The sequence below is a fragment of the Anomalospiza imberbis genome, chromosome 3, assembly GCF_031753505.1.
Source record: "Anomalospiza imberbis isolate Cuckoo-Finch-1a 21T00152 chromosome 3, ASM3175350v1, whole genome shotgun sequence".
NCBI classification, from domain to species: Eukaryota; Metazoa; Chordata; class Aves; order Passeriformes; family Viduidae; genus Anomalospiza; species Anomalospiza imberbis.
This window is the reverse complement of record NC_089683.1, coordinates 68,192,084-68,204,590: the sequence shown is the minus strand read 5'-3', so window position 1 is coordinate 68,204,590 and position 12,507 is coordinate 68,192,084. Positions and strand designations below refer to the sequence as shown.

The 12,507-nt window shown below is 37.4% G+C and overlaps 1 protein-coding gene across 15 annotated transcripts in view; it reads right to left on the bottom strand.

Moving 5' to 3' along the window:
- The window catches only part of RGS7 (regulator of G protein signaling 7), a 259,983-nt gene that overhangs the window by 78,784 nt on the left and 168,692 nt on the right, over positions 1-12,507 (bottom strand). For all 15 annotated transcript variants that reach the window (XR_010997344.1, XR_010997345.1, XR_010997347.1 and 12 more), the window contains one exon: positions 3,050-3,156. Coding sequence is in view for 12 of the 15 variants with exons in the window: in XM_068184951.1 (XP_068041052.1) it covers positions 3,050-3,156 (107 nt within the window). In the remaining 3 variants the exon portion in view is untranslated. The remainder of the gene's footprint in view (positions 1-3,049; positions 3,157-12,507) is intronic.

The following is a 12,507-nucleotide window of genomic DNA, read 5'->3' as shown; positions in this document are numbered from 1 at the left end:
GGCTCAGGGAAGATATGTTTTCCAAGATGCAGCTTGCTATTCTTATTTGAACCTCATATTTATTTGCTCTCAGGTAGAGGAAGATGGTGAGCGCCTTTTTTAGTCACAAGTTTAAATTACCAGGAAAAGGCAATGCAGCTGTTTCTGCTTTTTCTTATTGAGTCTAAGAAAAAAAATTCCTCTATTAATAAGGCAATTAATATTTATATTCATCTCCTTTGAATTAAATTGATATCACATAAAAGAACCTAATTAACACCTGAGTAGGTCACTGAATGATCCAGATTTTTTTTTATTTCACATTATTTAAAAAAAGCAGATGTAACTATACTCCTGATGGCAAGAGTAGTAACTGGAAAAGAATAATTTTTGCCTGTAAAAGGGCATTTGTCCAAATGAAGCTCAATCTCCACTGCTTTTAGCTATTTCTATACAACAGGAGGTGATTTAAAACAAGCTAGGGATAATTTTACTGTCAGGAGGGAATGTGTTACCCTTTGGAGAACAAAACATCAAGCACATGAAGAACATTACTATAGCTAGTCTGTTTTTTGTAGGTCAGGTCTTTGTATTGCCAAGATTTCTCTGTAGGCATGGCTTCTGAACTTTTCAGTGCTGGCAGGTGCATGGTTTTCTCCTTCTATCAAAATATCCAGAAATTTGTGAATCCTGTCCAGTACTAAGAGGGTACTACATGCAATGAACCTGAACAGCTATTCTAGTGCAAAATTCACACACTTGCAGTCAAACTTTCCTCCTCGCTGAATATGTTCTCGTCCTCTTCTAATTTAGCAGTTCAGTAACAGATTTTATACCAGCCTTATTTTGGTGGGGAACGTGGAGATGAAAGCACACAAATTTTGCTGTTATAACTCCAGTTAACAGTATGTCACCACTATGAATGTTTTCTCATCTGATACATTAACAGCTAAAGTTGCATTGTCACAACAGCAAAGTCACGTTGTTGACATAGGAATAGCACTGCAAAAGGTACCACAGAAAAGCAAACAAGCCAAATATTGCAGATACAGACTGAGCAACACTTGATTAAAGTGTCTTATTTCATATGCATTTGTCAAATAGGTGCCAAATTCTTAACTTATGTAAATACACTGAGAAGATAATACAATCTAGCCCTCACTGAAGCTTTGTGTCCAAACGTAGGCTGTGGACCTCTCTGAGGAAAGATCACAGCAGGGTAGCTGCAGTACTCTCAGTGGTCCATGGTGAGGCTAATTCCAGTCTGTACTTTCCTTCAGTCAGACTGTCATGCCAGCAGAGGTGCTGGAGATGGAGGCAGCTGTGCAGAATTCAATGACTAGCACTCCTGTAAGTTACTACTATTCTCGGCAAAATTAAGTCCTTGCATATTTTGTCCTTCTGGACACTGCTTATTCAGACACCAAGCCAAGTGGAACCTCACCACTCCATGATTCCTTTCCACTTACCTTATAAGCACTCAGCAAGCCCCTTCAACCATGTGCCATCTGTCTTCTTTATATTGAGCACTGAGGAGAATGAAGCCTCACGAGCTTAAAAAATCCCTTTTCCTTCAAATACTCTCTCCAGGATCAAAGGTAACTGTGGATCTAGGGGAGGAGGCTTGGAATGCTTGCTCTCAGTATTACCCATGCACACATCTAACTTTCTGTTCTGCTGAAGAACAACTTTTCTGCAGTCTGACTCACAAGATCTAAATATGAAAATAGGATAATATTGTTTGCATGTATGCAATAGTTCTCTTCATTGCCAGACTGTGCTGTGCATATTTAATTATATTCATGCTAAGATTTTGATTTATACAAATATTACAAGTCTTTCTCTTCCTTTACATGGGCCTATGAGACTTAAGCCAAAATATTGGTGAAAGTATTGTACAGAGATTAATACAATACAATGTTTGAAATTATGACTGGTCTCAAATCACTAGTTTTCTTCTGCATTTGAAAGATCACAATTTCAGTACTATTTTATTCTTGACAGCTTCTTATTTAAACAATCTTTAAGACAAATTTTAGACCTATATATCTTGAAGTGAATAGATTTTGTTCTACTAGATGTTATTTTACTGAGTATTTAATACAGTTAGAAGTAACAGAGAAGAATTAACAAACTCAATTTCATAGTGATAGTCATCATATAATTTCAAAGCAATAAATATCTAAAAAGAGCTTGGAGCAGCTGTTGGTGATACTTACCAGGAATACCACCTAATAGAAAGAGCCATACAGAACACAGCCACCATTGTCAAAAGTTGCACAGGACAAGAAAAGTGAATTCTTTCCATTGAATCCACAATCTGGTACTTTGCAGTCATACTTGTTCCAAGCCATTAGCAATATTGTTCTAGCAAAATTCTAGCCCACTAGTCCTTATTAGAAAAACAACACTTCTGCTCCCAGGGCCTTAGTTTCAAATTTAATATAATGAAATACAACTATGTAGGTTTCTGAACAATATATATGTGCGAGTGTAGGTATAGACATACGTACATATTTATGCTTTCAGCTTGTTCTGAACCATCTACCTGTTTGTTGTATGCAATGGGACTGACAGATCAATATAAAAATGTCTCTGTAGTTGCTAGAAGAATACACACTACTCCGGTACTACTGAGGTACCAGGAAGGAAATTCTCACAAAAGAAGAAAAATAAATATTACCTCCATTATTTATTAGATTTCTGCTATAGACTTGATATTTAAAATATCTCCCCCTTTCTAAATTCAGACTATACTAGGAATAAGAGGCAATAACATAATATAGTTTACTATATTTCAAAAATACTACATTAATTTATTTAATGAGTGATAGTTCCACACTCAGCATTATCACACTTTTATTCCAGATATCAAAATAGTCATTATCATCTCAACACTTTGCTGAAATTTTATAAATAAAGTCCTTCTACAATTTTTTATTTTTAGGGTAATTTCTACTCTTTACTAGATTATGTAAGAAACAAAGTGTGATTAAATTTGCTATGAACTTGTCTGTAAGGCCTTTGACCATCCATTTGTGCAAGTCAAGAACATATTGAAAATACTTACCTGGAATCGATAAAAGGTGCCATCATCCTTCAGTGTTAGAACATGGTCTGAGATTGGAAAGAAATAGCCGTGTGCTGCCATCAGAGTTCCCAAATGCAGAGCTTCAACTGTTTCAAAAAAAAAAAAAAAAAAAAAAAAAAAGATAAACTCAAAAAGCTGAATAACTTCTTTTCAGCAATTTAGTTTTGTTGTTAAGACTCTCCTGATACCCTGCAGATAACCACTTTGTTCTCAAAGTCCTACCATCATGAAAGAGCTGTCTTTTTCTGTGTAATATAATGATGCAACCAAAAAAACACTGCACTTTCCTTAACAAATATGTCCCACTTGTAGCTGCAGTTCCACTACTTATATCAACATTAAAAGGTAGCCTTAAGGTTCACTCACTTGTTCTGAAGCTGAAAACAGCTATCACTTTTACCTTGATGGTGCAGCCTGCTTTTCTTCTTCAGAACAGTTTCTGATTGCATGTTAAAATAGTTGATTCCAATTACATGATATCTTTCTCAGCAGCTTTATCAGAGCTACTGTGAAGGCTAGAGACTTCCTCAAAAGTTTATTACTGGAAAAATAGCAAAGGATATTAGGTTCCCAGAACAGTTGAGGCAGAAGATACTTGTGAAGGTCATCTTGTCCAACTCCCTCAATCAAGCAGAGAAACCTTAAGCTACTAGGTGAGGAGCTTGTCCAAGTGATTTTTTAATAACTCAAAGGAGAGAGACACCACAACCCTTCTGGATAATGCCCAGATTCATGTTCATTCTCTTAGAAGTTCTCATTTGTTCCTATTGCCTATAATTTGGATTTCAGTAATGGCTAGCACAGATTTATCTTGTCTTGACTTTTATAAACACCACTGCAGCACCCTACCAGCAGTCAAGCATCATCACACAGAAAGAAATTTGAGTCCTGACATCTGTGTTCTTGCTGACAAATACAGAAAAAGACATTCACTTATCTTTCACCCATTATTATTTTCAGTGTGAGAAAGTTTATTTATTTACCCATTCTTCATCAGCATCCCAAAAAACTCCCTCCTTCACCCTTTGCTCACCTGAAGACATTGACTCACATAGGAGATACAGGAGAAGCAGTGGGACACATTTAGGCTAACCCAAAGCCAGCAAACATGTGAAAGGAACAAGAAAGGGGCTCTGAACAGTACTTAACTGAGAGCACATAACCCTACAGGGTTTATTTGATAGCAAATATTTATTGCCATCCCCGTGTTTAGCAAACAGATTCTTGTCTCTCCAATCAGAGCCACTACCTAAAATACAACACACCCACTCTGGCAGTGAGCTCTCCAGCCTGATGTAAAACTCCACAATGCTGTTTAGACTTTTCCCAGTTGCAAGCCTACAAGAAATCTCTCTAACAGAAGGAAGGGAATTTCTTTGCTCCTTGTGCCTGTGATGTCTGTAAATCCCCATCTGAACTTTGTCCTAAATATAAAAAGTTTATATGCTGTTGTTATTCAATCATTTCATGCTGCTAAATACTATTATCCCTTGAATCAGAAATTTTGAATTAATGCTTTCTCTAGTGTGTCAGTCACTGAGATTTTCCTTACTGTTTCAGTTCATCTGCCTTTTAATTTTATTAAGCTTTTCTTTGTTCTTCACATTGCAACTTATTGCCAACTCAAAAAAATTATTTTTGCATGTATTATGTATCTTGGTGGAATGAGAGAAAAACAAGGAAGAAATGTGCTGACTTTTCTAGAGAAAGACTTTCTCAGACAAGGGTGACAGGGCTTGCCAGGGAGCTCTGACACAGATGAGAGTGCATTCTCTTTTGATTTAGCATACACTAAATAGGCTCCAGTTTTTTTTCATGTGCTTCCTGGATTCTGAATCATACTATTTTTCAAGATCACAAGGAGCTAATATTATTTCCTTTTACCCAGCAATTTTAGAGCATATCTAAACTACAATGACCAGTTTTCATTAACAAGTCCATTGCAGTACAAAAAAGACATCAACAAACTTTGAGTGAGTCAAGTGGGAGTCCACCAAGATCATTAGGGCTGGAGAATGTACCCTATAAGGAGAGGCTGGAGGAGCTGGGCTTTGTCAGATTGAAAAAAAGGAAGGTTTTGGAGGTGTCTAGAAGTACCTTTCCAATACCTGAAAGGAGATTTCAAAATGAGGGAGCCAAGATATTTTTGGAGTTGCAGGGCAATAAAGAAAATAAATGAAGAAATAAATAAAAGAAAAAAATGGTACTAAACCAAATTAGGTATAGTTCTGACTTTCAGCCAAGCAGCAGGAGTGGCTGCCCAGACACACTGTGTAATCTGTATCCTTGAGGGTTTCAAGACCTGAATAGATAAAGTTCAGGGCAACCTGTTTGACTTTACACTGATTTGAGCAAGGAGTTGGACTAGAGTCCTCCTGAGGTCCCTCTCAGCTTGAATTATATAACAGCTCTGTGACTCTAGATGGGTCAAGGAGAAGTGGAATATTGAAGATAAAAAAGGGATGAAGACAATTGGAGAAGAAACTATTTGAAAGCTCCTGCCAGAATAGCCTATACTGCAGGCAAGGTTAGATACACTAGCAGTAAGAGCTTGTATTTCTCTCACGGACTGAATCATATAAGCAAGTAGAGAGTCATAATAGCTCTCCATGAAAAAATAGAAAGAGTTACCTGCCCTTCTTTGGAAGTCAATTACTGTTATTTAAGGTCTGAAATAGTCTCAACAGCAGCCTATATCTCTTCTCCAGTTTTGTATGGGGAGTAAGGTGATTATACTGTTGCCTCAGGCAATGTCATTCAGCTGGAATCCACACTAACTCAATGTTAAGGTATATCTTTGTCCCTTCAGCTACTAAGTCTGAATATGGATATACAAATTTCTCTTTTTATTTCCTTAAATAAAACAGAATTAATTCTCTTTTTAAATGGTTGTCAATCCATCAGCTTCTTTTGAAACTACATGAATATATATGCACAAATATTCCCTTTTAGTATCCACCTAAGATCCCCTGTAGCTCACACTTTGAGTGCTACAAAATTATACCCAGTAAGTAACATCCACAAGTTTGTATTCCGGTCTTACACCAGGCTGGTAGGTGACTAATACTGATGCTCTCTGTGCAGCAGCAGTGGAACTACAGCACAGAAAGAAAACTCAGCTCTCAGGAGGTTTCCAATCTCCAAGCAAGAGGTTGTCCAGTGTATTACAGAGGCAACACTTTGATATCCATCTCAATTTGCTAAAATCAGACTGAGAAAATAACTACTGTAAGAAACCAACGAAGTACAACAGTAGTATTTAGAAAACAAACCCATGAGCTTGAAAAGGGAAATGAAGCCAGCAGCAGACCAATCTGACATGCCTAAATTCCTAGAATTCAAATACAGACAGCTTCTATATCTTCATTCCTGCACATGAATTTAGAGGATTTTCATTTAAGAAGCACATTTCATCTGGAAAAATGGCAAATGTAGGTTGGGAACATCAAAAATGTCTATGAAGTGCATTAGATAAGAAGAAAAAAGTCTGAAAGAAATGGTTTTAGACATACTTGTTACCAGGTAGAAAGAGTAATATTTATATGTAAAGAGAATACAAACTCAAAAAATTGGAGAAACCGAATAAAAGGAAAAAAATACTGTTTTTTTAGATGGCAAGTGTACACAGATGCAGGAATTGCTGACAGTTTGTTAATCTTAAATTTCAAGGTATGGTATTGGTGGAACAAGTTGTTTCTTATGGTATGTTCACAGGAGGGAATAAAAAGGAAGAACGTTTCTTGTTTTTCTTTGGAATAAAGATGTTTCTGTGCTTTGAAACCCCTTACAGGATATGTTTTCAGTGATTAATTAGTGTGAATTCCACTTTTTCTTACATATCTCAGGTCTACCTGTGATGTAGTATCTATATTTATTTTTTTTCTGAAGTCCATAAAATACTTTATGGTATCATACCAGTATAGTCTCTCAACATCTGAAGCACCTTGCAGTAATCTCTGAGGGAGTGAGGAAAGAAAAACAGTATTTTCCAATTGTGCTCCACTTCCAAAAGTCCTTTTTTGGAATCTGTCTTAGGAATCTGTAGGAAAGATTTCCTACAAGGAATGTGACTTGAGGCATTTTGCATCCTTAAAATTGCTTTATTATGTGAAAACCCCAAACTTCAGTTTTCATATATTTTTAGGATCCAAAAAATGTCAAACAAATTAAAACTTCTCTTTCCATGAAACAATAAAGTATTTGGTATTCTGGGTTATTTGTTGAATCTAAAATCCATCACAGTACCGAAGTGCACTGCTAAGCCATGCAGCAGCCTGGAAAAAGAATTAATGAGTCAGAACTTCACAAGCACACATTCATTTTAAGTGTCTAATGCCAAGACTTTATCACTTACTTCACCTCACTCCTGCTGTCATTTCATTGCCAGTGTGAACACAAGCTGCAAAGGATTAGAGTAATAAAATTCAACCTGCATCTCATGCTGACATAAAGCGTAGGAGAGACTCACTGTCTCGGCCTGACTGGTGTTTAAAGAGGAGAAAATAAACCAACTAGAAACATTCTTGAACACCCACAACACTGTAAACCACTCTCTTTTGTCCCATCTGAAGGATTGAATTTGTAAGGGGAGCAGCACTTGGTGAGAGTCATTTCAAGGAGGATAAACCTGATGGTGAAGGAAGAGGCACTATTTACCCAAACATAATTAAAAAAAGATTCATATTTGATTTCAAGATAACAATCACAAACCACATCATCTGTCAACAAAGCATCTTACCCAAATAGGTAGGATTTTTCTTGTGCTAGACAGTGCCTGCTGATGCCTTCAATAGGGCAGAGGCTTTGGTAGGAGCATCACTCAGCAGGTGAGGAGGAAAACCTATCAAAGATGGGCTATGAGTCGTCATCTGCCCAAGGAATGGTAATTTCCACCCTTACAGTCTGAGATGATGTGTAACATGCGGTGCATCCCAAGACTAGAAACAATGATGCACACCAGAAACATCAACTACTTTCTTCACAAAAACATCCAGCAAAACAGGCACTGTGACAGTGATGAAAGACAGCTGGGTCTTCCTGCATCCTCCCCTTTCTGCCTCTGTCTCTGATGGGCAGTGTGATTTGCCCTAAGATAACAACACCAGGTGGGTATTTCAGGAGGAATTTCTGGATAATAATAATAATAATTTCATGATTAGTATATTCCAGTGATGGGGAGATGAGATGCTTGTGATTGACTTTCATCCACACCAGCCTGTGAGAGGGTGTAAAATGCTTCTGGATACTGGTCCAGCTGGGCAAACTGGTCTTCCAAGGCTAGACAGTTTCTGGGTGGAAACTCCCCCCAGCAGGGATTCTGGCAAAGTACATCCAACCCGAAGGTGAAGAACACTTTAGGATGGGTGAGTAAAATCCACTAAAATCCAGTCAAATGCAGAGATAAAATCCTGGAGTAGCTGCATTTATGCTTTTTAATTGTGAATTCTGCAAGGCCAAAGACTGCAAACCTGTACATTTCTAGCTACACCTGCTTATATTATAAGCATCAACTGTTGAGCAAACCTGAGACTAAGGGCACTCAGCTGCACCCAGACTTGTCCGAGAAGTTTAGAAATCAGGGGAGTCTTACTGACTCAACATGAAGGACCACAGCCTGATTATGCTGTAGTATATCCACTGTAGTAGATTATACAGTTGGTATTTAAATATTATATTGGCAAGATTTAGATACTGTATTAGCAATAAATCTGATCACAATCATCTACATATTCACAATGTCCTACTTCTCATGCCTGATCAAGAGCGTTTTCTCGAATACTCTGTTACAGGGACACCTGCCTTATGTACTCACAGGATGTGGGTGAAGGGGAGGACTGACCTAAATCTGAAAAACTTTTATCCAGATCATATCAACAGACTAAGACTGAAGGAAAGGGGAAGCTGGCCTACAGTTTCTGAAAAGAACAAGACAAAAACAAAGCAAAAGACCTTTATTCACTCACAGGAAAGGAAAATAAAAAAAAAAGAAAAAAATTATCACATTGGAGGGGGAAAAAAAGTAGTCCTTTAAAAAGAAGCTGCATCTCCCAGCTAGCAACACACAAACCCTCCATGTTAAAACTTTTAAAGTATTTCCTGTTAATTTTCTTATGTGATTGTTTCCCCCTGCATTTCAGCTCACTACACATTAACTGCTGCTGTGTCCTATTAAAGTCTGCTTTTATTCTCTTAATAAATTTATATCTTGAAAGGCAGATGCCTGAAATGTCAAAATACAATGACTTGAAGTGATAACAAAAGCTTTCATGTTGACCAAAAAAAAAAAAATTGGAGTTGCAACATGAGGTCTCAAGTAACAGACAAATGAGGAGTGAGGTGCTGGCACTGAGCAGTGCTATAACTTCACCTCTGGAATATTTGTTTGTAGTGTTTATTGAGCAAACTGGAAATGCATCGTTACAGAGGCTGGAAGAAATTCATCCAAGCTGTACCAACAGGTAGATTTAATTATCAGACAAAACCGATCACGGCACAATTTGGTAACTAGATTGTGTCACAGTTCATCCAGTATGCAGTCATGAAAAGTGGCCTGAAAATGTTTAGAATTTTCTTTGTTTCCCTGTCATCTCCAACCTCAATTTTTTAAAGTACCTATCAATATCACACCAGCAATCAGGCCTTCCAGTAGTGAAATCTAGTGCTGTACCAATGAAAGTCAGCATTTATAAAACTTTTCCTCTAATTTCACTATTACTACTCTTTGATCTTTTCTATTTTCAGTTTTGCAGAAATTACAGACTTTTTGCTCTTCTACCACTGATACCTCTTGTCTCTTCAAATCGAAATGAGAGAAGGGTGAAGTCCAAACTCCTGTGAAGTATGGATTTCCTGTTTTTCCATCTGGATCTTCCTCTGAAATTGCAACTTTTTGGTTTAAGCTTTGATTCCCATGCTTCTCTAAGGCAAAATCAAAGAGGAAATCAAAATCTGTGTGTCTTGTTTTCCCTAATGACTCTCTGAACTTATCTCCTTAAGATATTTCCAAACACTTCACTCATTCCCTCCTCCAGTATGAAACTCTGAGCTAATATTTAAAGTTATATGTTCACCCTTCTGAGCAAACCTGCTAAAGACAAAAAACAAAATTTCACAAAAAATTCCAATTACTGCAAATACATTACTTTTGAGAATTCCTAAAGATGAAATCTTGGTCCATAGTTTCAAGAGTCTGTAAAAGACCCAAAACACTGGGCATAGACTACATCTACTCAGTATTATAATTATTATGCTATTATTTCAGGTTTTCTTGTATACTGCTTGCCAGTGGCTAATAGCACACCAGATCTTCCTGCTTTTCTCGCCCCCAGTGGCTGAGTCTACAGATATGTGACCAAATTGTTTGGCTGCAAATGTTTGGTGGGGAAGCATGTGATTCATTCTCCACATGACACCCAAGAATTTATGCATGTTAATATCAGCCAGGAAAGGTACTTTACATCACGGTTCCCTCAGACACGGTGCCCTGTGTGATGGTGTGCTTTCCTGGCCGCAGCACAGTGCCATGGCTTCTCCCTTTCTTTGCCACGCTCCAGGGAAACCACAGGTGCCAAGTCCCCTCTCAGTCAGCTCTGCTTGGACACCACAAGCACTGGAGCATTGAGAAAAGCACATTCCAGGCACATGACCTATAGACACTGCTGCAGACAGTTTTATATCTGGGATGGGGTTTCAAAGGAGAAGACCTGTCTTTAAGGCTTGGCAGATGTGGGGCATGTGAATAACTATTGTGGTTGATGCATCACTTGCATTCGTGGCCAGCAAATACAAAAAGTAAGTGCAGGCTTTTTCAGTGCACAAAATATTTGTTCCTGAATGAACTACAGAAGATAATATGATTGAATCAGAGGGACATCAGTTAGCATGGAGTTTGTGAAGCTGGGTGAGGGAAGCAATAGGTAGCACTGACTCTTACAATTATTACTGCTGGTCAAGATGAATCATGACACTTTTTTTACTCTCTAAGTCTGTTTTGATATGAATTGCTATTGTACCAATCATTAACTTTGTGTCATTGTCATGTCCTACTATCATAATCACAGAACACCCACTTATGACCAAGCAGTTCAGAAAATACAAAGAACACACAGCAGCCACAGCTAGAAAAATAACTGCCTCTTTCACTGCACTCAATTCAATAAAGAAGAAAACAATTCTCTTTAAAACATTTTTCATATGTCCAGAAAACTGAGACCATAAAATACTGAAAATAATGTGGGCAGAGTGCTGCGATTTTTAAAGTCCACCAGGAGTTAACAGCTTTATAAGTAAATTTGTGTCATTGAGACACACATCAAGAAAAAATGTCATCAAAGCTCAGAAAGGGTAACAACAAAGAGGGTGGAGGTGGCTTTTCTGAAGAGTAACATGCTACTCTCCATGTAATCAGATTCAGTTATCTGGGATGCACATACACAAGAATCCCCAAGGCACTTATTACAAACAGGATCATTTTTAGAGAGTTTTCTTTGTCCATTATTTTTAGTAGTTTGGTTGGCAAATAAAATATATTTCACTGTCTTCATCAAAATTGAGGGACCAAAATTTCCAATGTTGCAAACATCCATTTTATACCATCCTGTGTTCCTATTATCATAACTCCCACTCCTAGTGCTCACTTCTCCCCTTTGCAATGGATTTACACAGATAATTATAGAGAACTATCAGTTCAGCCAGACAAACTCTGCTATTCAAAATAAAGAAATACTGACAGATATTAACTAGCAAAAATAGCTCAGTGAAAACTCTTTTATAAGTGCCTTTTTTCCCACAAAAAGAGGAAAAGCTTCAATGAATGACCTATTTCTTCTCTAGTGACAGAATCTAAATGTAGAAGGAGAAGATGGGACTGATGAGAACAGCAGCAGCAAAAACTATCAAAGTCTTTAAAATAAATTGATAAAATGAACAGAAGTATCTGGCTCAAAATAATGGTCAATCTGTGTTTTATGGCAAGTAAAATATTAAATGGCTGGATTGTTAGCCATAGTGTGCCACTTATAATTTAATCATCCTCAGTACCAAAGGAAAAAAGTTGAAAAATATGTCCTTAGGTTTTAGAAAGACATCCAGGGGAAATATGAGGGGGAAAAAAGCATGTACAAAACAGACACCCATACAGACAACATGTTAGGGACTATAATAAAGTATAGAAGTAATGAAAATAAAGATAAATGCAACAAAAAGGGAAGATTCAGGATGACTTTTGTTGCTGGATATGCCTCACAACTCTGTGAGTGCTCCTATGTGGAAATAGAGCACATACAAGGTTATGATAATCTGGTTGACATATTATCTGGGATTCCCAGGGAGCTCTTGGCATGATTCCCTCAAATGTTTTCTAAGGGTATTAAGCAGATCATGAGAAAAGCAATAGGTAGAAAGGAGGGAATAAAGGTTAGGCACAGCAGATCAGTTAT